Source organism: Meleagris gallopavo, chromosome 1 (genome assembly GCF_000146605.3).
Source record: "Meleagris gallopavo isolate NT-WF06-2002-E0010 breed Aviagen turkey brand Nicholas breeding stock chromosome 1, Turkey_5.1, whole genome shotgun sequence".
In the NCBI taxonomy this organism is placed as follows: domain Eukaryota; kingdom Metazoa; phylum Chordata; class Aves; order Galliformes; family Phasianidae; genus Meleagris; species Meleagris gallopavo.
The window spans coordinates 116,212,900-116,239,441 of NC_015011.2; the positions used below are offsets into that span (position 1 = coordinate 116,212,900).

Sequence of the window (26,542 nt, forward strand, 5' to 3'; positions counted from 1 at the left end):
GTAGTAGTGGAAAATAATGCTCTGTAGTACTAAGACTTAAAATTTGAAGTTGTTTTTTACAGTTTTCTTATTGTGACTGTTGTGCAGTTTGGTAGTACGTGAGGATGAGAATGAGAGTGGCGTCGTGCCTAAAGACAAACAGCAGCTTTCCGTACTGGCTTCCAATGATTTTTTTGTTAGGTTGGTTGTTTTTTTGTTTCTTTTAGAAAAGAACTCTTGATCTTGTAGAGGAGCATGCCATGAAACCCATTGGCAATGTATTTATTTCTGTAGTTGAATTCAATATCTCTAGTAACTTCCTCTTTTTTCTTTTTTTAACAGAATGGACAGCAAATTGTGGATGAACCTATGGGAGAAGATGATATCAACCCGCAAAATGTGAGTAGATTGTAACAAAGGTAGTGCTATATTGTGATGCATCGATGCCACACAATCTATTTGCAGGTTGCCAATGATGCCTTTTTGTTCAGGTTTGCATCTCACGTCAAGTAATGTAGAATCCTAATATTTTTCAGAGAATTTTTTTCTCACTTATTCTTGTCTGTTTGGTATCCTACTGTTTGTTCTGATTAATGTTTATACTTTCTACGCTATTTTTAATATGAGTTAGGTTTTGCTGTTGGAGAGCACAAAGTTTAATATTGTAGAAATTGGATCGGAGAGTGTAAAGACTTAATAGTAAAATGTGGCTGCTTAGATCATTCCTCAACAGGAGGGGAGGTTGAGCTTCTCTTTCCTTATCACAACAAATCTTAACGCTGGTTGTTCTTTTTTTACTATCTACTTTTCCTCATACCAGTGGGCAAAGCAATGCCATTGGCTTGTTGGTCTGATCAGTGCATGTATACAAATATTTTACGTCTGTGAGTTCGAGTATTCTTTATTAGCAGTTAAGGGTTCATTTGTGGTCATGTTACCACAAATGATTCTGATATGGTTAAATTTCACATAGATTCTGTTGAAGGTGCGTGTGTGCTTACTTTATGAAATCTGATTCTTTCAGAGTGCCATACACTGTAGCTTTTCCCTTTCCAGTTTGTATGTAAAGTGCAGCAGCAGCTATCACCTTTAGTTTTTCTGTATATCATAAGATTGCTTGGTAGTACCTGCTTATTCTGTTTCATTGCTCATGTTAGTTTTTTCTCATTGTTCTTCTATGAATATTCTTCATATTCGTGTTTCTACATGAAACTAGAATATTTGCATAATAAATCTTCATTAAACTGGAAGATTGTTTCTATTTCGTTTCTACATAGATTATTAGGATAATACTAAATTCAAGATGCAAAGTTTTAGATTCTCTTCCTAGATGGATCTCACTGGAGTGCATTCAAAAATAGTGAAGTTAGTCATTTGTGGCACAGTGGTTTAAGTCTTTCCTCTGTTGATGTGGATTCTAGTTTTGCTCTTGTGATGCTGTTCTTGCTAGCTGGAGTAGAAGGGAACTTCTGTTTATTGGTTCAGAGTTAAGAAAGCAACGGGCCCCACGAAAGAGGAAATGCTCAAAGATGAGAGCTGTAAGAATCAGTTTTGCTGGTGGCTTAAGATCCATCCCTTCCTTGGATGAGATGCTAAATGCTGAAATGTACTTAATGGAAACTTCCTTAGTGATGAAATATCCAGAGGCTGACCTATTAATATAGATCTCGAGTGTTCGTTGTAAATCAGATCTGAACAGTAGGCAGTAGTTTACAGTGGCTAGTTTTGAACTAACGTGTTCTGAAATACTTGTGGTAGCAAAGTGGTCTCTCTGAATTGGAGATGGCAAATTAACACGAAAGATGCAGAATCACAGAATTGTAGGGGCCAGAAGGGACCTTTAGATACTCCCTGAAAAGCAGGCCCCCTACAGCAGGCAGATACCTATCTCTCTTTTCTTCTTTCCCCACTTATTTATTTCAGTTATCCATAAACTATAAAAAGCCCAGACCTCATAATCCTCTCTACTTTCAGGATTCAGTAGTCTTTCAAGGGAAGTACAAAGGTAAGGAAGGACTGTGGAAGTACAGTTTCTATTGCTGTTGTTATGGAGAGGGATTAATTTTTCTTAAGCTCGTCTTTTTGAAAATGGGAGTGGCGGCTAAAGAGAAGTTGCAGACCAGATGGTTCAGCCATTATCAGTAGAAGTCAGACTTTCATTTTACAAAACTTCATAATGTGAAGATACCAGTAACTATAGGTTTCTTCATGTGATGCCTGTGACTTTGTCAGCTATCAAGGCAACTCTAATATTACCTGTAATGTTGCGTCAGACAGCGCTAGCTGACCATTAGATTTTGTTGATAAATGGTCCTTACCAATAAAACACAATTTTTGGAACTCTGAATATGATTGAAGTGCAATATATCAGGGCTCATAAGGTGATAGTGTACGTTAGGCAGAGTAAGGAAGGAACAGTACTTGTAGGCAACACCAGAAGGAGATCATTTGTTCTTAATTTTCTGCATAGCACAGACTATAGTGCTTCCTTTAATTCTTATTTGAACTAGAACACCTTTTCCTGGGAAAGTCTTTGGTTTTGGTTGAAATCTTGAGAACAGTAATGAATGAACTGAAATACTTGTTAATATATTCTGGTTATTGCCACTGCCTGATAAAATTTGACTTTGAATTTGTAGCTTCACCTTCTACCTATGGAACTTTTTGTGTCTATATGCTAAATTATATTATATTGGGCCTATGTAATAAGGTTTAGGTAGTGGAGAGGGTGGCCTCTGTGAGAAAAAATAAGTGTTGCTCTCATGTTAGGCAGAGCTAATTCCAGCTGGCACGAAAACAAACCCACAGCTGCTGTTGCTGAGCCTGTCAGTGATGCAGGTGGTACCTTTGTGCTGACATATTTACAAATGGCTAGAAATGTTTTGCAGAGACAGATTGGCAAAGAAGTAAGGGGAGGATGTGCTTCTTGTTCTAGAACAGAGATTCATTTTGGCCCATGGAGAAAATAATGGTTAAGCTTATCATGAAGCAAATTAGCAAGCCATCCCCCTGCAGCCCATGGAAGGTCGTGTTGGAGCACATACTGCTCTGCAGGCCCTGGAGAGGACCTTGCACCAGAGCAGATTCATATGCCTTGCTCCTTGTGAGAAGACCGACAGTGGAGCAGTTTGTGAAGGGCTGTATTTCATGACAGGGACACCACAGTGGAGAAGGAGAAAAGTGTGAGGAAGGACAGGCAAAGACAAAATGTTAGAAACTCATCCCCCTATGCTTTCTCTATCTCTTCCCCCTGGCCCCTGAACAGCAATAAGGCTGTAAAGCTAAGCCTGGGAAGAAGAGGGAGTGGAAGGAAGGTGGTTTTAGTTTTGTCTTTATTTCTTCTTATCCTACTGTATTTTTAATTGACAATAAATAGATCCTCCCTAGGCAGAATGTGTTTTGCCTGTGACAGTTGTTGGTGATTTCCTGGCCTTTATCTCAACCCACAAACTTTTTCACATCTTATTTTTTTCTCTCTCCTGTTGAGGAGGGGAAGTGAGAACATGACTTAGTGGGCATCAGTCAGCCTAGGTTACCTCACCTCAGCTATCAGGTTTCTCTTTCAGGTTTGCTAACTGCAGGATTACTTCCAGGTAATTTCCTGTATTTTCTTCAAATGTTTCCAAACTGATGCTTCTTGGGAGACAGAGCAAATTATTTAAATGTAATAGCAACCACTAAAAAATATTTATTTAATATTCTTTCTGTGATGCTCAAGGTATTTAAGGTTGCTTTAGCAGTTCAATTCCTTAGACCAGGTTTTTTGTTTTTTTTTTTTCATTTATTTCTAGGTTGTGGTGAGTAAATGATTATCAATAGTGATTTAAAAATAATAATAATAATAATTTTTTGGTGCTTTTTTTTCCTACTGCTCAGTTATAGCTGGAAGCTAGTCTTCGGCTGTCAGCAATTATAGTGCTACCTCAGTGGAGGTGTGAGCGATTCTTGTATGCCACATCAGAAGTCAAAATATTCTCATGGCTGTGTAATGTGTACATGTCTTCAGGACAGTTACCACCATGCTGTGGAGAGAAAAAAGGAGTGAAAAATTGAAAATACTGTGCCCTTTTGCTGTGTTAAGATAATATGCTGGTAGAATACTATCTTTGTTATATCTGGTTTTATAACTTTTGTCAATGTTTTTTATCTGATGAATGTCAGAAGTAACCTGGGTTCAGCAGGAATGTAAGAGCAAATAAAAAACTGGCTAAAGTATCTCCTGATATGGAGACTACCTAAAAAGGGAAGCAGTTTAAAGCCTTTTACTTGCTACCTTTCTTGCTTTTGTGCTATCTACCATTACTTTCTTCACTTCTATATCCATAGAGATTAAGTAAGTTAGTTAAACAAATTAAATGCTTTGAGTTCTTTCCATCATGATGTGTGCTTTACTGCTTTTTAAATCAGATTCAGTTTGACTATGGTTGAAACACTCTAGTACATCTAAAGTTTTATCATTGCACTTGCTGAAGCATAATTACTGAAATTACAGAAATATTAAGATCCAAACATTTGTGAAAAGTTGCAGTAGTGCTTTGTAAGCTTCAGGAAAAACTGGCATACATTTCTGCACAATAGTTTGCTGGGACTGAAGATTATTGGTTTGTTTTTGCTGCTTTTGTGTTTTTAGTATAGTCCAGAGTGGAAATAATTCAGGCACAAACAACTGGGATGGAAAAAGTAAACACTGTCTCCAGTGGTAGTGGCTGCATAATATTTCACTTAACTTTTTCTTCTATGCTTTGGTATAACTTTAAACAAAACCCCACTGTTAAATAAGAATTATAACATATATGTAAAATTAATTGGAAGTGAAGCATGAAACAGCCTTAAAACATGCTGATCTGGATGACGAAAAGCTAAATTTGTCTTTGTGTATCAGTTTTTTAATAGAAAAGGTTATGAGGATAATAAGATCTTAGGAAAAAGCTTAAAGATTCATTAAAAAATATGTAGGCAAAATAGTTTATCTAATTACTGAACTTGATCAGTCCATTATATGTAGTAATAATTCTGAGATTCTCCATTTTGCATATATATACATATATACACTATACAGTTTACCAGGTATATGTAAGTACTGGTCAACTTTTTTTTTTAACTAAGACAATTTTGAAAGGAAATGTATTACACTCAAAACATCTTAGACCCTGGAGAAGAATTGAGGCTAGAATCAGAAGCCTTATAGAAAATACTGGAAACTCATGAATGAATAAAAATGTACGTGGAAAATTTCCATGATCGTGTGTGATTCTCCCATGCTTCCCGTAACTCAAGCTGTAGTGTGAAAACCAGAGTAATCTGAGGTAATCTCAATTGTGGTCACCAACAAAGAAAATAATATAAGGTAAGAACATTGAAGTGAAGTAATTCTGCACAAAAAAAAAAAGAAAAAGCATAGCTTAACAGAGATTTGAAAGCATTTGTACTTAAAGGATGTGTAGACCACTGTGGGGTGGGATTTCTCAATTTTTATAGACCTAACCCATAGTTACTATTAGCTGAAACAATGGCTGTGTCATCAGTAGCAGTGCAGTGACCTTTAAATATTTTTGTAGTTTTCCTAAGCGGTATACAATGAAGTTATTATTTCATGCCTTTAAAAAATGAAGTCCAATTACTGCCTTCTCTGTGTTCAGATTTTTCCCTTGTAAAAGGCAGAGGAGTTTTGTTTTTGTTGGTGCTAGATTCTTATCTTGAAATGCACACATCATACTGATGTAAGAACGGATTTAGTGGACCTTACATAAGTTACAGCGTCTTGTAAATGGTACAAAGCTCTTAATCTGAAAGGTTAATTTATATGTCAAACCTATACAGAGAAGGCAAGCACCTCAAAATATTGTTTTTCTGCTAAGGGTGTTGCGAGTACAACCACTAGAAAGCATTGATGAGAGTGGCCTTTCTCTACACTTGGTATCTCGGGCAGTGTAATTTCTGGGTCTTGATCAGAAAATTGAACAATTTGAGCATGTAAGCAACATTGAAAGTCAATCCGCTTACTTCTTACATGGAGACAAAACAGATGGTAGCCCTGAAAAGCCTGTAAACTAGCAGATGGAAACTGCCACACCCTCTGATTTGTCTAATATTGCTTCTTTGGCTATATAACCGTGCTTGTTATGAAGTATATTATTCAGCTTCTTAAAACTCAGGGAAGTGGCTGTCTGTATGTCATCTGCTAACCTTCTTCAAGTGAGGGTTTTTCAGTCTTTTTTCTTCAGGTAATTGAAGGCAATCCATGCTATAGACCCTTGCTTGGGTATCATTATAAAAAGAGTATGTGGGTTATTATGCTTCTCAGTCTGAAGATATAGGATATAGGTTGATTCACCTAATGAATTATTCCACTTAGTTGAAATATTTCAAGTTTTTCTGGTTATGTTTGAAAGTGGATGTCCAACTGTAATGTGCATGCTTGTTTCAATAGAACTTACAAACGTCCATAGTGTGCAGAGTTCTTCCTACATCTTTCTGCTCTCCCAGTCTCTGTGGAAGTTGGGAGCCTCTTACCCCTGAGTGTTTGGAGGGCAAGTCTTAGCACAGTTTCTCTTCATTTTTTTTTTTAAGTTCAGAGCATCCAAATTAAAAGCACAGAAGAATGGGGGGGAGGGGGGGGAGGAAACACTTTACAGTTCTGTTCTGGAAGATGAAATGCTTTGTGTGAGTGAGATCTGTGCATTTTATTTAATCTTACCTGCAGTTGAATTCAGCAGGCACTGATAGACATAACAAATTCCTTTTGATTTGGGGGCGCTTACATTTCTTGATAAGCATGTATAATACAAAAACTTATCAAGACTTCAAGGTTTGTGGAGCAATTTGCTGGAGCAGTTTATACTTATCACAAACTTCCTTTTTTGGGAAGTTTTGGCCACTGCTGCTCTCTAACCTGTCTCCTCATATGAAGGAAGATTTAAAAGAACAAGCTCTCTTCTTAGGGGATCTCAAAATGAATTACGTGGCATATATCTTAAGGTTTCTGGTTGGCTGGCAGTGCTCTTTGGGAACCACACAGGCTTTATTCTCCCAGAAAGCAAGAAATTTCTTCCACCTGCTGCAGACCCATGCCAGTTATAGGAAAACTATTGTTGTGAGGTAACCCCACTGACCCCTGGGCACTGTGCTTTGTGCTTCACTGGGAGGTCAGATAAAAGGTTTGGGGAGCAGTAGTCAGTAATTGTAGGAGTGCTGCAGTTGAAATGCCCTGATTCTGTCACCCTTAGCAGATACAGCTTATCTGTAGTGCTGTACATTTATACGCTTGCTAGGAAAGAGAAGAAAATGGTTATATACTCATGCTGTGTTCTCAGCTTTAAAGAACTTTGTAATTAGTGTAGGGCTCACCACTTACTCTCCATTTCTGCTTTTAGCAATCCATGCTACCTTAGACATAAATTTAGTGATCAGGAGACTCCTGATGACTGCTGTTAGTGCAGTCACATTGACAGGGCAAGCTTCAAGTAACCTTTTTATTCTTCAGAGTGTAAATATCCACACTGCTATTAATCTGCGATTCCTCACGTACTATTGCTTTTGAGGGGGAAATCACTGGGGATTTAAAGCAGAGAGGAACACTTCAGGTAATTTTTGTATCATTTATGAAATACTTGAAATCCTCATGTAACCTCCTAGCATTCAAGGAGCTTTGTTTATCCCAAAGCAAAGGTTGAATCATTTTTCATGCTGCGTTACTGCTGTTGTAGAGGCTGTTTATTTCAGGCAGGCTGTAATACACTGGGTCTGCAAAAAGCACACTGTAATGGAGGACTCAAGGTGAAGAAGTGGTTAGTGAATATTTGTGTAATTCACAATCACAATTCAGTACATAACATTTGAAGAGCCGTCCTTATGGGTGTAGTGTAAATGAAGATCCAGAGAAGTACAAGAGAATGTGGTGGTGTTTTTTTAATTTTTTTAATTTTCTTTTTTTTTTAAACACATTTTTTAGTTTTGGGGTCTTGATAAAGCCAGAGATGAGGAATCTTTATTTTGTCTCTCTCTGTATGTGGGCAATAGGATTTTCTGTTGTGCTGGAGTTAATATATATAAAATCCAGGTTTAAAGGCAAAGCTAGAAACTGATACCAGGATGTGGTATAGATTGGTAAACAGTATGTTATTTCACTTAAAGCCAGTGATTTACTTATTTTGTCTTTTGAAGAGGAATTAAAATCTTAAAAAAATAAAAAAATAAAAAAAAATAGCAGTGATCTGTTAGAACCCAATCAAGGAAGGTAGTTTGGAGGTCTGTTTGTTTTAATGTTCCTGGCAGGAAGAAGTACAGTATTTTGCTTTGTATCCGTTGGTATGGATTTGCTAAATGGAATCACCTGGCTCTGCTTATGGCTGAGCACTTGTATTTGCTGCTGCTTAAATGTCATTACTTGCATTTATTTATTTATTGCTTGAGGAAAAGTAGCCTTGCTCCATATTCTAATTCATTCCTTTTAATAAAGGTCAGTGCTGAAGATACTTAAGTTGTCAATATGCAAAACAGTAACTAAGGTACTAAACTTAGAGAGAGACCCAACTATTGAATGCAATTAGATTCTGATTTCTAGAAACATTCAATGTGCAAACACTTTGAAGAACTTGGTTGCTACAGAGCATTGTAGTATTTGTGCTTGAGTCAGACACTCAAGCTGGGCAATCCAGTTCAATTAATTTCTGTAGTTTGTTTAGGTTTTCTGTGTGCAGGATTTCAAAGGGCTTTGCAAAGTCGGCTTGGCCCCCTAACAATTCTAGTAAGCATAGCCATGAAGTAGAAGCTTACCATGTTCTTCGCATTGATATCAGAAAGATAGCAATTTGTGCAATTGAACTAAAACCCATAAAAATACAAAAGCAGGTCTTAAGCTAGTTGCTACTCTGCTTAAGCAGTGGTACATGGCTTAGTAGCTTGATTTCTGAAATAGATGCTGATCTTTTTTGTTCTTTCCTGGGAACGAGGAATAAATAACATCTGCAACAACATGTTGCTATCAGACGATCTGCTTAAGTTTCCTGTTCTGATCTCTACAGCATCAGCAACATGAGTACCCCTGCTGCCCAGCTTTTCTTTACCAGAGGAAGAAAAATCAATTTCTCTTTTTTTTTTTTTTTGACCTTTTTCCCCCCTTCTCTTGCCCCACCCCCATCTGTGGCTGACTTGCCTGACAGGAAACTTTCTAATTGCCGGAACAGCTGGTCACAGCAAAAAACGCTAGGGTTGGTCTTCCCTGCTAGACTTAGGATCGCTCAGTCAGAAAACCTAAACATCATGGTTTCTTAGTCATGTTTAAGTTTCTGGCTCTGCGTGCTCGTTCTGTTCGGGTGAGCTTAGTTCGTTTTTTTAAAGGGGGAAAATATATTAGCGTGTAAGTAGAGTTTAAGCTCCTAGTATCAAAGCAGTTTGAGTTTTTCATGGCTTTTGGATCAGCACTGTCTGTATACAGAGCCTTTGTATATTCTTTTCCTTTAAAAAGAGAAAAAGGGAGGGGGGAGCGGAAAGAATTTGTGTTCTGCTTGTATTTTGTACGAGTTTCTAAGGTACCTGCTGATAATTTAACGTTACTGGCAACTTTTTACTCCATGAAAATGCTATGAAACTTACTGTTTTCTCCAGAGGACTATGAGCTTAGCTATGTCTTAAGCTTTCTCACTGGTAGTCTGGTTTTATTTAAGATGTTCATATATTTTAATTTTTTTTAAATTAAAGTTTATTGATTATTTAAATTTTTATATTCTATGTGATGCTTTTAACTGTATGAGCTCATTATTTGTTGAGTGAGGCTCATCAGTATCTTAAACTTACTTCTTACAACGTCATTAAGAATAGATGCTTGTGTTATTATTATGGTTATTTTGACTTTAAATGGTAATTTAGACATAGCAGACATTGAACTTGTACAGTTTGTCTTGCTGAGCATACTTTTAAACATAAAAGGTGTTTTAAGTTAAGAAAATGTCTAGTGCAGAACTGTATTATCCTGTACACTTCCATAACTGTTTAATGATACATGTAAATGTGCAGTGTGTTTGAGCATTGTATCTCTGAAACTTAAATCAATTTTCATATTTATCCTCCTGTAAATCTACTTTTTTTGTGTGTAGAACATTCTTGTACACTGTTTTAACACCTTAAGCAATGTAGATGTATTAATTTATGAATCAAAGGGATAGTAATTCAGCATTTACTAGCCTATCTACTGGTTTAAGCTTTGCAATAAGTGTTAGAAACTGAAGTTTAATTTCCTAGTGTAACTGAAACACTGAAACGGGACATGAGTTGTAAAACAATAGAATATAGGATACTGTACATACAGCTTTTTAAAAGAAAACTCTGAAAAATAAACTTTCATCAACTTGAAGTGTAGCTCTTTTCAGTGTGCAATTTGCAGGATATTTCTTAGAAGTTTCCAAGAAATTTTCCTCCTTGGAAAATTTTATCTACTCAGCTATATTGTCTTTAAAACTGTTGATTTTTAAAATGCTAGACAGATGAAGGGTTTTCAGACTACAGAATATACTATTGAATAAGAACAAGATAGATACTTTTTGTAGTTTAGTGCTAAATATGTTTATGGATTTTTAAAAACAGATGACTTTTAAAACTTTCCATATTTTTAAAAATTGCAGTGCACTTAAATGCTGATGCTTACAAAGTAGGAATAAAACTTGTATCAAAGTTACTAGGAAATGAAAGTTCTACCCAATGAGTATTTTTTTCCAATGCTGACATGCACAGCCTGGTTCATGAGATAATTTTGTGGTGTTTGATTAAAGAAGAATTACATTACAAAAATGTTTTTGGTGGCCAGAGTCAGGCTTTTGATTACAGAAATTCCTCATCTCTATGGCTTTACCTGCTGAACTACTCACAGTTCCTTCGGGAAGGAAGGAGTACAGCCCTTCCTTATGTCCTAGCCTTTGTACTTTCATTCCAAGGAGGAAAAGTACTTTCAGAGTGTACCAGAGTATCCAGAGGGCTTTCTCATCTGTCTGTTGACTCAGTGCTCTGAGGTGGGACTCGTTCTTCAGACTCCTATCTTGCTTCATCTGTAACACCAAAAGAACTGGAGGAGTTTGATCTCAGCAACCAGGTCTGTGGTTTTCATTAGACGTATGAGTTGGCTACCTGGAACAAATGTGGATATAGACATCCTCTGAGACTGTAAAATTGTTGTAGTACTCAAGAAAATAGGAATGGAAAAGAACTGAAGGTACAGAGAGTAAAGACAAAGTGCATAAGTACAGTAATTTTATTATCTCTGTGCATTGTTTTTTGTGGTTTTTTAATCTTGGAGACCTAACAATTTAAAAAAAATAAAACAAATGTTAACTTAAACATTTGCTAATATAGTTTACTTTTAAGAAATCATATTTTCTGTTAGGTAAAATAATAGATGTCATCTGCAACAAGTAATCTATTGTTAGCTGAAATTGGATTTTCTTATACTGTGAATGAGTTTTCTAACCTTAAAGAAGCACAGACAAAAATTGTGGGGAAAGCTGTGCTTCTGACTACAAATATCTGTGTTAACTACAGCATGCCTCACTCTTCTTGCATTTCTGGGTACCGGTGTAAGTATACACAATATGTTTAAAGCTGCTTAATTTAACTTTAAACGGGACAATATTTTGCCTTCTGATGTATTAGAATAATTACTCCTTCAGTATCAGCAGCTTTAACCGCCTTTTTCGAGCAGTCGTATGCTTACAAACATTTAAGTAACCATTACTTGTTAAGTTACTTCAGTTTTGGATATTAGTCACAAGTATAAGAAATGCTTTTATGCATTGGCTTATCCCAGTGATGTTGTTCACTGAGGTGATGGGAGATTGTGAGATAGTTGTTGGACGTACAGGGTTTTTGGTTTTTTTTGAAGAGTAGTTTGGGAGTTAGAGGTAGGAATATAACACAGAATGTGTGGATGTATATAGAATGTGTCTGAAATTTTTAAAATAGCTAGTACACTCTTTCCCATTTTTAATTTAGCATAGATTTCCATAAGTTTTAATACAGAAGGTTAAAAAAAAAAAAGATTTAGTTTTCAATTTGCTGATCCATTTTTTCCATCCAAATATGTAATTCGTATTTCTTCAGATAACGATGAAAATTCATCCTACATCCAAAACAAGTTAGGAAAGTAAGTGCATCTAGGACACTTCCTGACTCAAGGGAGGGGAGGAAAAGGAAGTTATGTATATGAGCTGGGGAGCTGGGCCAACGTTGAGTCATCCTTTTAAAATCACTTGATATCCAATAAGCTTGCTGTCCTTACTAAACAGCTTTATGTAACTTTAGAATCAAGGTTTAATATCATAGAAACTGTTTATGAAATATTAAATTACGACATTCAGCACTATTTTGCCTGTGACAATCAGAAAAATATATTGTCAAATATCATCATGTTGGCTGAATGCTGATAAGAACAATGAAAGCTAATGAAGTAGTAAAAGGAAACTTTCACCAGTGGTTGAGCAGTGTTTGGTAACTTGCTGGGAAATCCATTTTTTTGTGTGTGTTCATCCCCACTGAATATACATACGCCTCAAAAACAATCCTATGTCAAGAAGAAGCAAAAACTTTCCTGGAAAAGATTGAGGAGGTGAGAAGGAAGTTGCTACTTCCATAGGGAAGATGGAAAAATCTCTGTATCTTACGTAGCTAATATTTACAAGCGAGAGCTGCCAAAAGCAATCTTTTTGCTGCTGCTCAACTTTGAAGTGGAAAAGACTGCCATTAGCTCTTTATGTTTGGATTTGCTTTTTTGGAAATTGAATAGTCAGTAATATAAACCAATACAACATTGGGTTTTTGTTTTGGTTGGTTAAGTTATAAGCGCAATCAAATACATTAATTGAATAGTGTTACAGGCAGGTGCACTTTAAACTGCCATTTGCAATATTGGAATTGGTTATTTTCTGTCTTACTGGAAAAAAATAGTACTCTAATATTCTTGGAATATTTTTCTTTGATTCAGTAACTTACATTTTAGATTTAAGACTGATTTATCTGAAAACGTGGCTGATGTTTGAGGGGATATTCACCAACACTGACAGTATGAATCTGACTTAATTGTGTCTGAAGCTAGCAGAAAGACTTTCTCATTCTGACTCTTGGCTGTCTGGAAGCTGTGATTCCAGAAGCACGAAATTTTCTAATGGTAATTCTGGCTCTCTCACTTGCATAAATTACCACAGATTAGACAAAATAACCATATCGTATGAAATGAGTTGTAATCAATTTCAAAGTATTATTTTGAATAGAAAACATTAATGAAAGAGTTCCTGAAAAGAGTTTGGAATCTCACCAACAGTTCTTCCTGTATTAATAGTGTCCTAGAAGGCGCACTGAAGGTACCAAGATTGACACAATTAAGTGCGGAATTGTGTGTTATGAGCTAAGAGTTTTGCACAATTTGGGAGGATGTGGAGGGGGCGAGGGGGGCAATACAGATACTTTGGAAAGTGATGACCAGTTGGGACCTGACAGAAGTACATCTTAACACTCAGTTGAGTACAGCCTCGTGGTCAGGGCCTTGGTATCCAAATTCCTGTAGGTCCAGTCTGGCAGATAGTGGCTTGAAATAGTGCAAGGCTATGGCTTCGTATATAGCATAAAGCCAGTCCATCATTATTATGTCTAGATGTGATGCAAGGGCTTCCAAATAACATCAACAGTTAAGTATATGGAGAAAAAAAACAAAACAAAAAAAAACATGGTTCAGAAAGGTATAGGTACAAGGCTGGGAGATAAACGAACCCTTATTTTCTTAACCGACAAATTAAGTCATAGCAAAGTCTGTAAGTAATTATGCACAGAAGATGCTTCTAATTGTACCTTCTTAACTCAAATTAAAAGGGCAGAACAGAACTAACAGATAAAGGAGAATCGTGATCTGTTGGAAGCAGAAGTGTGAGCACTGAAATGTATTTCTCCAGTAGTTACTTACCATGGCTTACATATTCTGGATTCTCTTACGATTAAAATCTTTGATATAGGGAACAGATTTATATTTTTTAAATAAAAATCTGTAGGGATACTGGAAGAATTGCGTGAAAGTATGGGTATTATGCAAAAAGACAGATCACGTAGATTTTTAATCATCTGTGAGATAATATATGTTAATCTTTTTATCTGATATTAATCTTCAGTCAAAATCTTAACCCTATTTTTACAGCTTTTGGTCAGCATGTCAGCAATATTTGCTGTGCAGTTAGATCTCTGTGTATGTGGGACCCGTCCAAGGATTTTTTCTGTATGCCAGCTTTCTCTCCCATTGGTTTTGGTGAGCTTGTGTGTGTACAGCCATGCAGTTTATTCAAAAAATCCCTTCTGACAGGGAAGTTGCTTCTGAATTCCAAAACCAAATCTAGTGGATTTTTTTTTTTTTTTTCCTTGTTCAGAAATCATTGTAACATTCAGATGTTTCAGTTTATTTAAAGTAAGTGTGAGGATTAACTTCTTATCCTTGTTCCTTTTTGCCGGTTATCTCATAACCTCCATCTCTCATAGATACAGAAGGGGATGTGGCCTTTCACTTCCTCTCACCATGAAATCATTTTATCTGAAGAAATGTTACAGTTATGAATATTATCTGAATATGTGTTACTGGTTTGGTGGTGTATTCATGCATTTTGTACAGTCAGCAAGCATGCAGAAGGGAGATTATTTGATCAGTACTTAGCTGCCTGCCAGCTGAAATTCGCTGCAGCTCTGAGGAGATTTTCACCTACATCTAAGCAGTATTAGTTTCCTGGGAGAGCAAACAAACACGTAGCCATGTTTTGCAGACACTGCTGTCCCTTTTCTTAACCAAATACGGACGTTGTGTGTTATCTTAAATTTTCCCTTTCCGATGCAAAGAATTCAAGATGCAATATAGTTATTCATCCTGTATTTCTTACAGCGGGAATGTGTGTGGAGTTTTCTAAATCCATATCTGAGTTTTTTGTTTTTTTTTAGTAAGGAAAAATGTTTGGAAGTGTTTCTGAGTCTGATAGAATTCTGGGGAATTTGGGGTACAGTAGTGGAGCTTTCTTTCTTTTAGCCTTTAACTGCAGCTATTCCCTTTATTTTTTTTATCAACTAGAACACCCATTTTCTACAATAACAGGCATCAGAGCCATTAGAAATTGTAATGCTATTTCTTTTGAAACTGAATGATTTAGCATGCTAAATATAAATGGAATGTTCTTTCAGAAAGTATTATCTATATGCACTCCTCATATGCATGCTGTATATACATGTCTTTGCTCTAGGTATTGTTAAAAAAAAAAAAATTGTTATTCTTCTGCAACAAATACATTTTTAAAACACCCACACTGTCAGAGTGAAATTAACCACCCCCACCCTCCCCTCACCTCAGTCTCTTTGTACATGTGGCTCTTTTGTTAGAGATGTGGTGTTTGGATTGGCTTGGTTTTGATTGGCTTTCTGTATTGCCTTTGATTTCAGTGTAATTTCACTGAAGTTGAGAAGAGACACGGCAGTCAGCCTTTCTGCTCAGGGTGGGGCTAGTTTGCTTTGAGTCACATTCTATTTGACCTCAGTGCTTTTGGTGTCTTAAGCTGTAAATGTTTCCCTGTAATTTTTCTTGCCTTTCTAGATTGATGTCGCTTAATGACTTGGCAGCCATTAAAAGTCACCTATGCATATGTGTAAGGGCAATAGAAATACACTATTCTGTTGTATTATGGCTGTAAAACTTTACATTTCTGAGATAGCTGCTGCTTTTCCCTTTTAGTGTAGGGTCTTCATAATTTTAACTTGCACTTCCAGTATAAATGTGTATTCAGGTCTTACTCATTACCTTCACAATGAACGAAGAACTAATTGTGTTTAAAATATTCCTACTCGTGTTCACGCAATTTTGAGTACCCAGAAAAGGAGAAATCTGTCTTCCAGGGATACCTTTTCTAAGTAAATGTTCCTTAAGTGCCACAAGAGCTTATTCTTTGTTCTTTTCAAATTAAATTTGCATCTAATTCTTACCCAGCTTACAGAGTAAAGTCTTTCTTGCTACATTTCTGGATTACATTGCAGTGTTTTGGAACTTTTGCCAAGTGTCTGTCACTCTCCGTGTTCACACTGTCCTTATGCATTTATTCAAGAATCTGAAACCGGTAACTTTAGACGCAGCAGGATAGATGCCTATGGTATTTCCATGTGCTAACGTTCCTTACTCCTGTTAGCTTTCCTCTCCCTAATATGAGTAAGGGGATAAATCCATTCCTGTGACATCTATTTGGGTGATTCAGAGCTTTTTCTTTGCAGATGACTCTGTCTGCATCAGAACATTGTTAAGTATTTTCTTAAAATTATTTTAAATTATACTTGTTTGTCTTGTTTTTTTTTTTTACATAAAACTTAGGGACTAAGTGCTTTTATTTTTTTGAAGTAGTTTAGATTTTAGTTAGTGTTCATTGCATTTTCTAAATGTATCAAGTTTAAGTGGCATAGGAACTCTCAGAGAGTGAATTCTCTTAATTCTGTTCATGACCCCCTTTTATTTGTTTCTCCTTTCACACCACTATTGCATTATCTACAGGTTCATTTGTTCTCTGAGGCATCTGCAGTAAGGAACTGAGAGTAGAAACGAGTTACTTTTTTTTATTTTTTTTGCTGCCACATTAATTAGAAAAAAAAGTGTAAAAATGTCAAAATTATTCAGAGTAGTAGGAAAAGTGGAGATTATAAACCTATAAGAATGATAGGAACAATATCATAGACTAGCCCTAGACAAGCTTAATTTCTTTCAGTTTTTCAAAGGAGTTTTTTTTTTTTTTTTTAAGAGCCAACTGTGCAGATAAAGCTATCTGTAAGCAGTATGTTATGACGTCCAGTTTGCTTGGGTCACTTCTTCAAAAACAGGACCATTTTCGGATCTCTTGCTTGAAAATTTGGACAAAAGATAAATTATGGGAGATTATCTATATAAACAAAATCATTTTTTCCCTTCTCTGGGCTTTTCCATTGCAACTGGGAAATATTTAACTAGGAAGACACATCTTTTTCTACTTCCTCTTGAGTTTGAAGTCCAGTTTCCTTTTAATATGTTATCTAGTAGCTGTTCCTGTAATAAGATCTCAGAAACAAATACAAGTGTTATGTATTACAGTGGGGCTAGTTAATAAAGGAAATTCATAGAAATTCAAATTCTGGAACAAAAATAAGTGTTCAGTAGGTACTTAAATTATAATTAGATTATAATTTCTGTAGGTTAAGAATGGTTAATTAGCTTTTCACTGCTTGCCTAAAAGGTGTGTATCTTTTTATTTCTGACAAGCATATTTCCTATTCTAATTTGCACCTGATTCCTAAACAGAAAAATGAGTCACCCTTGTGGCTCATAAATCCTTCTTTGTTTTATTTTATTTTATTTTTCTTTTAGATTTGATTTGTCTTTGAAATATTATCCATTTGGTGTTCTTTCCTATGTTTGTATTCCTATGGATAGAGACAAATTGTGAGGTACATTGCTGGTCAAGTATTTCAATATAGGAAAGTTCTTAGTAAAGTTCTGAGCTGCAAGTGATATCAATGCAGGAAGTTATTCTAAACTAGTTATGTTTTAAGTTCATACTCAAACTTGTTTTTTACTGACTTCCCTTCTAGGACAGTGTTGACTTAACACTATTATACTGTTAAGGAAATGTTAAGGAAGCACTGTGTAATGTTACCTTCTGTTTGTTTCCTTGTATTCTATATTTAGTTTCACAATAGCAAAAGCCAGTAGCAACCACTTTAAGTTGACTAACATAGCATATGTATTTTTTTTGTGTGACAGTTCATAGTGTGAAGAAAGCCTTAAGAACCGCGTAGCTAGAAAAAAAATTCTTTGAACTTTTATTTAGATGTTGCTGCAGTATCAGGCATGAGAAAATGGAGCTTTCCAGGGTTATAAATAACTGAAATAAAGCATGTGCAGTATGCTGCAGTTATAACTGGAAGAGTTTTGTTGCAGCAGCCTGATGACTGGTTGGTGATTGTCTGTAGTAATATGAAAGTTGGTAGGGAATGAAGGAAAGGAGGGCTAGAGGCTTTCAGCACCCTGTATCTCGTTATGTTTAGTTTGAGTTCATCATATGGGACAGACTTGTTTTTTTTTCCAGATGTCAGGGAATGATCAGAAAAAAAGCTTAGGGAAAATTCAGTACTAGACTGAACAAATAGCTTCTCTTCCTATCAACCAATATAGTTAGTGCTGCTGGTTGAGAAATAGCTGTCTTGTTTTTCTAGTGTGAAAGGCATGTATATTAATTCAGGTAGATAGTGGGTACAGTGAGGGTTAATTACTTCTGCATAATTCTCAATTCTATAAAAGGCTGAACTTTTGTGTATTTGCAAAATACTGTTTAGTTTAAAATAACAAATGTTCAGCAATTATGTAGAAGGAAGGCAAGTCCATGGGTATCTGTTTATCACAGATTCTGCTCCAAGGACTGTGTTATAGACAAGCTACTGAAAAAGAATATGATTTGAGTTCCATTTTGATTAAAACAGTTCTATTAGGTCTGCCTTATAAGAATGGAAAAGTGTCTGAACCCTGAGAAATTGTGAGGGCTTGGAGTATTTGCTTAGTATCAGGAATGTGAAGTGGTGGTGGGTTTTTTTTGTTTTTTTTTTGAGCACCCAAAATAACCACTGGAAAGCTTGTTATGTAACAATTGTGCTGTATTTGAAAATTATTTTTTGTTGTGTGTAGAGAACGGGTTAATAATATTTCCTACTTTCTTTCTTGTTACTTTTTGTAAAGCTTTTAAAGTAATATGGCAACCTGATCACCTTCTGCCCGTGAATCTGTAGGTAACAGGAAGATTTGACATTGATTTACTTTCTCAAGGCTGCAGGGTGCTAATTGGTAGAACTGTTGAGCAGAAATCTATCAAGGTGTTGAAAGTAATATGTACTTGGTAATCTGTTCTTATTGTGCTATTCTTCCCCTGGGATTCTTCACGTACTTACTTTAAAGATGAAAATACTGATTCCCATACTAGAATGCTGCCTCTACTCTCTCATCTCAAGAATTAGTTAGTTATATTTTTGTGTATATAGGTCAAATAAAGGTCTGGAGCAAGGAAGACTTACTTAGTTCAAAAGAGATGGTTTAGATAATATTTAAGCAAATTGAATGTACATAAGTTCATATGCCATGATGGATGCTCACAAGAGTGCTGGGGAGACCTGAGTGTCCTTGTGAGATTGCTCTTGATTATCTTCTAATGATTGTGGCCAGAGGACTAGGAAAAGGCATGTGTTGCTCCTGTTTTCAAAAGGGTCAAGAAGGAAGAAAACAATAGGCTGGCTATCCTCACCTCATTTCCTAGGGGATCGAAGAAGCATGTAATACTGGAAGCTATTTCCACATACATGAAAGGAAAGGAAGGAAGATTGAGATTAGTAGGTATGGATTCACAAATATGAAATCATGGTTGATCATCTTCTACAGAGAAATGGGTAGGAAGAGAAGAGTGGTGGGTACTGTCTCCTCAATTTCAGTAAGACTGAATGCACTGTTTCCTATAAGATGCTTGTATGAGCTGCTGCTCCTGAAATGTGGGCTGGATTATCAAACAGACTGTGGTGTGGATGATGTGAAGCTGCACCTGGGGAGGAATAACTCCATGCACCAACAGTGTGCCAGCCATCAGATTGGGAGGGAAAAAAAAATATCTTTGTAGAGAAGGACCTGAAGATGCTGAACATCAGGGTAAATGTGTGCCAGCAATATGTTGTTATGGCAAAGAAGGCCATGTTCCTTGGGCTGCATTAAGAGGCTGCATTAAGAAAAGCATTGCTAGCAAATAGAAGGGAGTTTTCTTACCCTCTGCTCTAAGTGCCACATCTAGGCTCTCTAGTACAAGTGATACAGAGCTACTGGAGAGAGTAATGTAACAGTATACAAGGGTCTGGAGCATCTGTCATGAGAACAGGTTGAGAGAGCTCAGAGTGTTCACCTTTAAAAATAAAGGCTCTGAGAGGGATCTCATAAATGGATGTAATTGAAGAGTGAGTGCAAAGAGCCATGGAGCCAGGCTGTCTTCACCAGCGCCCAGTGACAGGACAAGAGGCATTAGGCACAAACTAGAATGTTAGAGAGTCCCTCTAGTCATAGAATTGTTAAGGTTGGAAAAGACCTCTAGGATCACCCAGTCCAACCATCAACCTATCACCATCACGCTCACTAACCAAGTGCCTCAGTGCCACATCTACATGTTTCTTGAAAATCTCCTGGGATGTGGACTCCACCACCTCCCTGAGCAGCCTGTTCCAATGCCTCAGCAGTTGGTCTTTCTGAGAAGAGGTTTTTCCAAATATTCCAATATCTAATCTAATATCCAACCAATCATCAGAAAACACTTTTTTTTTAACCGTTTGAGTGACAGAGTTCTAGCATAGGCTACCCAGGGGAGGCCGTGAATTCTCTTCCTTCTCTTCTCTTTGATAGCCCTCTGAGCATGGCTCTGGGCACTGTGCTCTTGGTGACTGTGGTTAAGCAGGGTCTTTTAACATGAGCAGAGCTGCCTTTCAACCTCAGCTGCTCTGTGATTCAGTGAAATAAATCTGAGATGCTCACTGAATAGAGGAAAAGTGTTCTTGGATTTATTTGTTCAGTCACAGTAACTTACAGTCAGTGCTGCTTAGACTCGGTTGTATGTAACGCCTAGGTAGTTCTTCAGATGATACTGATAGAGTGCAGTGTCTTTCTGCTTTTGTATGATTACTTAGAAGCTTTGGGGTTCTTTCCTTGTGGGACAAGGAGGGTTGCTTTCAGACAGTTTTCAAATTCTGTTTAGAAAATATAAAATAAAGTGGAGAGCAGAAAATAATTAGAAGGTCCACTGACTCAGTCATCTTCATTCAAGTGTTAAAAATAGTCCTTTCCAAAGAGATTTGGTCCACTTGATGTATAAATACGTGTGCCTTAAGGAAACTAAATTATTAGGAAGATTGATTTCCACTCCTGAGTTGTGAATTTGAAATGGAGATTATGAACCAAACAACACGGGCCTCAGCACAAAAGCTTGGGAACCACTGGCTTGTTCTTGTTGGCTCTGTTATTGTTTATGCTCTGATGCATCTCTGGAAGTTTAAGCCACATAATCACTAAACTAGGGCTGCCTTTTGTAACACACAGTTTTTATCTGTTAATGTCTTAATTATGGGAGTAGTATTGCTCAATGTTTTGCTTACATTTGGGAGCATGTAGTTGGTTATATGCTTGGTGGCACTGTTATTTTTCAGTGTATTGTGAAATTCTAAACATTTTAGGAAGTTGCACCAGTAAAGAAAACTTAACTTATTCCCCCCTTCTCCTCTGTTAGGAAGAAGAAATCAAAGAAATTGCAATAACTCATCATGTAAAGGAAGGACATGAGAAAGCAGACCCTTCACAATTTGAACTTCTGAAAGTGCTTGGACAAGGATCCTTTGGAAAGGTTAGTAATCTAACTCCTATGAAGTAAAGTATTCTGTTATAGACTCAACACTTCTGGCACTTTAGTGAGTGTTGTCTATGCCAAGATCTTAATAGGTGTACATAGTCTATAACTTTAGTTGTCTAAATCCAGCTTAAAAATGAAACAGTAACTTTTTGTGACATTGAGAAAGAGTGGAATATGCACTGTAAGACAACAGAGCCTTTTAATCGATTTTCAAACTAAATTGAAGTTCTAAATATAATAATAAATTCTAGTATATAACATTAAACTTGTCTTAGATGTTAGGAAAAAGTAGAATAGTCAGCTTTCTTTTAGTGGAAAGAAGGTACTCTTAGTTATGTTATTGGAGTAGTAATTCCAGTTATCTGACTGACTTGTAACATTGTAAAAACATGTCATCTCAATTTTTTAGTATTTATGCAAAACAAAACAACAACCAAAAAAAAGATTAATATTACAAAACCCCAAATACTTTTTATAAAAACTTGGGAAGATGGCATTACTACTCCTTCAGTTTCTAAAAACTAATTTGTATGTTTTTCAAGGAATGTTAACTCAAGAGGAAATTGGATACAGAAACTGAGATTAATCTAAACTCATATAAAATGTTTAATATTCTCATTTACTATTACGTGTCTTTGTGCTTTTTTTTATAAATAACCAGAAAACCTGTGGCAGATACTTTTTCCCTTCTCATTTCTAAATTTGAAAATTGTCTTTACATCTTTTATTAGGGCATAAAAAAATACATATATCCCACTTAAGGAAGCCTTTTACACTGAAAAAGAATCGTGGTATCATAGAGTCATGAAGATTGGAAAAGGCCTCTAAGGTCATGTAGTCCAATGTCCACCTAAGTTGATGCTATTTATACTTTATTGATATATGTGGAACTCAACCAAAGCATGTCATAACAGCTATGCTTTGACACAACGTTGGTTCTCACTATTTGATATGTTAAAATGAACAATTTTGTTAAGCTTTGATTTACATGATTTTCTGAATCAATCTTTGTACACGTGTATTTTTATATCAGACAACTTTTTCATTTGCTCGTTTGCTTTATCATCTTATTATTAAAACAGAGCTACTTAAAGATAAATATCAGAAAGTTTTGTTTGATCATAAAGTTGAATTTAGTGTTTCAGATTTGTCTTCTAAGAAAATCCAAATTCATCCCTTCTTTTACTCACTGAAATGAATTAAGATAAGCAGTCTACCAAACTAATTCTGGTTTACTTGGAACCTTTTAGGTTATGAAGTGAAACTGTAAAAATGCAAGGAAACTGTTTTTGTGTTCAGCAGGATCTAAAGAGAACTGTCAAAGAAAGATGGAGTTAATAGTAGAATTAGGAGGGAGTAACAAGGATGAGTTTCATTGGAATACTATTTACTCAAATTTCTTAGCAAATCATATTCATCTGATTTTCCTTTGTTTTCTTTTAAGAATTCTTTTTAATTCTCTATGCAGGTATTTCTTGTCAAAAAAATCTCAGGGTCAGATGCCAGGCAGCTTTATGCAATGAAGGTATTGAAAAAGGCCACTTTGAAAGGTAAGCACTGTTTGGAGCAAAGAGATAGGAAAATCATAGGCATTGTTACAAAGAAATCTTTACACACAAGAGTACTCTACAGATTGTATATATCGTAGAGCTACTTCTGTTAAGCAGCAAATAGCAGAATATAGTGATTAATATTGTAAAGCCATAAGGATTTTGTAAACAGTACAATATTGATAGAATTAGAGAAGGAAGTATGTTCGGTTCTCTACCATGTTGAGTGTTAGATCTTTGTCAGTGATGGTGGCTTAAAAGAGCAGTTGTTTCTTCTGCTGCCTGACTTGCTCCTGAGCTGTTATCTGAAACAAAATGTCCTTCCTTATTTCATTTGCTGTGCATCACAGAAGATAAGTTAATACTGCTTGCTCATTTGTATTTATGTTATGATATTTAAAAGTGCATTGTGCCTGATGTTTTATTTTAAAAGCTCTAAGTTCTGGAATTCAAGTCTATATTATTTCTATAAATTTCAGAAGTATACAGTACCTTTTCCCAAAACTTTGGCACTTTCTCTTAGATATAGATATTCGATGAAAACTTAAGTTACATGTGCAAAAATGAATTCTAAAATGAGTCCTTTGTTAATGAAAATAATCTCTTGCACTAATCCCTTAACCTGAATGTGTATTTGTTTTATGTCATTGTTAGTATTTCAGTCTATTTACAGTTCTAAGTCATGACTGCACTGAAATGGAAATAATTTTGAAATAGCTCTGACAACATATGAAACAACTCTGTTACTGATATAAAACTGATCTGCAGTTTTAACGTTTTTTTTTTCATTGGAAAATATTCATGGAATGACTTGTAAACAGAAGCTTCACACTTGTATTGAATCTCCATTAAAATGTTGAATGTGATTTTTTTTCTGCTTAAGATCTACTGCCAAATGTCTATTTCAAATCTCATGCTTACAATCTTTTAGACCTGTTAGTGAGGGTGTGAGTGCTTTTTCAACCGTTTCCTATATTCTGATTACTCTGCTTTGTGGCACATGTTATTCTCATTATTTACTTCCCATTTTTCTGAAATCAATTTCCACTCATTTAAAATCCTTTATCTTCAATAGCCTTTTATTCCTAGGACTGTTAATTGCTTAGAATTAGAGTCAAAGATAGCAGTTGTTTTTTTTCAGGTGTTTGATAGCCTGTCTCCATCACTTCTTAATGGTGGCTTAATCTTATGTATGAAAAGTACAGTACAAACTGTGGCTCCAGTTTTACCTGAGCATGGGGAACAGAAATACTGAAGCTAGTATTTGAAAAATAGTCACTTCAGGGCCCTAAGCACTCGAGGATGCAAAAGTCTTGAGCAGAAAGGTGACACTAACAGGATATCACACTTTTCACACTTTGTATCTAAATTTTCAGATGCTCTTGAGCATAATTTGTTTCATATTTTAAGAGCAGAGTTTCAAGCAAATGAAAGGTACTACTAAAATCTTAATATAAAACTAATTGGAAACAATACTGTTTTTCTATAATTGGAGCTTTTTGAGATCTCATTATAATTTTAAATAACACACTCTATTACTTGATTTGCCCAAGATTCCATATATCTTGGAATTCCATTCCAGATTCTTTCAAATCTATTTTATGATATTGTTGTTCTGAACAAAAGCTCAAACCGTGACCTACTTTATAAATAGTATTTGTAATACTATTGTATGTGATTTTAAGCTTATCAGGAAATGCATGAGAAATGCTAACTCATAATATGAATTCAGTTTTCTTAATCTTGCTTATGTTCTATTGTAGTTCGAGATCGAGTTCGGACAAAAATGGAACGTGATATCTTAGTAGAAGTTAACCATCCTTTTATTGTCAAGTTACATTACGGTGAGTTTGAAGAAAAAGTACATCTCACAGATGAGTGTTTGTCAAGGTGATACCCTACCAAACATTAACTGCAGATCAAAGAATGACGGAAAAAAATACGCCATCTAAATCTTGGTCATGCAGAGGCTTGCTGTATAGTAATTCTCACACACTGCAAGTATGTGGTTAACTTCATGCACAGTCTTAAATCTTTCTGTGTAGGATTGAGCATCTGTAGCCCTCTGCTTTATTAAAAAGGACAGTTATCTATTTACTTTTTTTCTATGTCATTCACTGTTTTAATTGATTTCTTTTCCCTGTCTTGCTCTTTAGAAAATATGCAATGGCATCACTTAACAGATTCGTTAAAATTAGTATCTTCATCCGTGTTGTTGACAGTGGGGTTGTGTGGATGTTGGTGTCATCTTGGTGCTAACGACACCAAGAAATAGGATGTGGTTGACACAGAAGAGGAATGGGATGCCATCCAGAGGGTCCTAGATGGGCTTGAGCAGTGGGCCCAGGTGAACTTCATAAAGTTCAACAAAGCCATGTTGTACCTGGGTCAAGACAACCATCACTACCAATACAAGCTGGAGGATGAAAGGATTGAGTGCAGTCCTGCCAAAAAGATCTGGAGATACTGGTGGATGTCAAGCTGGACATGAGTCAGCAGTGTGCCCTTGCAACCCAGAAAGCCAACTGTATCTTGGGCTGCATCAAAATAAGTGGGGTGAGGGAGGTGATCCTGCCCTTCTACTCTGTTGTAGTGGGGCCTCACTTGGAGTACTGTGTCCAGATGCAAAGTCCTTAGTACAGGAGAAGCATGGACCTCTTGGTGCATGTCCAGAGAAGGGCCACAAAAATGATCCAAGGGATAGAACACCTCTCCTATGAGGACAGGCTGAGAGAGCTGGAGCTGTTCAGCCTGGAAGAGGCTTCAGAGACACCTGATAGCAGCCTTTCTGTATCTAAAACAGCTACAGAAAAGAAGGGGAAGGACTCTTTAGCAGGGTCTGTGGTGATAGAACAAGGGAAATGGTTTCAAGTTTAAAGAGGATAGATTTAGACTGGATATAAGGAGAAAGTCTTTTACAGTGAGGGTGGTGAGGCAATGGAGAAGTGGTCGATGCCCTATCCCTGGAAACTTTAAAGGCGAGGCTGGATCAAGCCCTGGGCAACCTGATGTAGCTGTGCATGTCCCTGTTCATTGCAGGGGAGTTGGAAAGGACATTTAAAGGTCATCTAGTCAAACTCTATGGATTCTGTGATTCTGTTCTATGAAAATTGGTTTAATTTTAATTGCATGGGCATACATAAAAATGTATTCATGTTGAAGAGAGGAAAATAATTCTCTCAAAATATCTTACAGAATGTAAACTGAAAGGAGGATAACGTTGACAAATAGTTAGTTTTTTATTGTTCAAGTCATATTTTTCCTTTTAGGATCTATTTCTTTTCCTACTGTTCAAATCTCGGCTCTTTATCACTCTAACATTGGCTTTCACCATCCACTGTTTCTCAAACTACACTACATCTCCCTGCTTAGCTGAGTTTCCTGAAGTTTTAGAATACATACTTCTGTTACTAATTTGCTTTTCTGGGTGTGGGCTTTTTTACTTTCAAATGCTGCAGTACCAAAATACGTTTGTTGTTTTTTTTTCATTATATTTTAGACATTATGTTGGTGATATACTTTCCGTTTACATGGCGTGAGAGTTGCTTTGTTCGTGATGGGGAAGAATTTAATAATTTT

General features: G+C 36.2%; 1 protein-coding gene across 2 annotated transcripts; it reads left to right on the top strand.

Moving 5' to 3' along the window:
- The first annotated feature begins 282 nt into the window (after positions 1-282).
- LOC104915327 (ribosomal protein S6 kinase alpha-3-like) lies at positions 283-24,872 on the top strand. Of its 2 annotated transcripts, none has more exons than XM_031557277.1 (4): positions 283-378; positions 21,294-21,407; positions 22,882-22,963; positions 24,727-24,872. In XM_031557277.1, exons 1-4 carry the CDS (start codon positions 349-351, stop codon positions 24,855-24,857), a joined length of 357 nt encoding a protein of 118 aa, XP_031413137.1. In that variant the 5' UTR covers positions 283-348; the 3' UTR covers positions 24,858-24,872. The 2 variants fall into 2 exon arrangements, with proteins under 2 accessions (XP_031413137.1, XP_031413134.1); XM_031557274.1 differs by lacking the exon at positions 283-378 and adding an exon at positions 9,215-9,293.
- Positions 24,873-26,542: the final 1,670 nt, after the last annotated feature.

What these genes read in the sequence shown, in the direction of transcription:
- LOC104915327 (XM_031557274.1), top strand. Translation starts at nt 9,255, where the DNA reads ATGTTTAAGTTTCTGGCTCTGCGTGCTCGTTCTGTTCGG. An exon ending in TGCGTGCTCGTTCTGTTCGG is followed by an intron (nt 9,294 to 21,293) that starts GTGAGCTTAGTT and finishes CTCCTCTGTTAG; the next exon opens with GAAGAAGAAATCAAAGAAAT. An exon ending in GAAAAAGGCCACTTTGAAAG is followed by an intron (nt 22,964 to 24,726) that starts GTAAGCACTGTT and finishes GTTCTATTGTAG; the next exon opens with TTCGAGATCGAGTTCGGACA.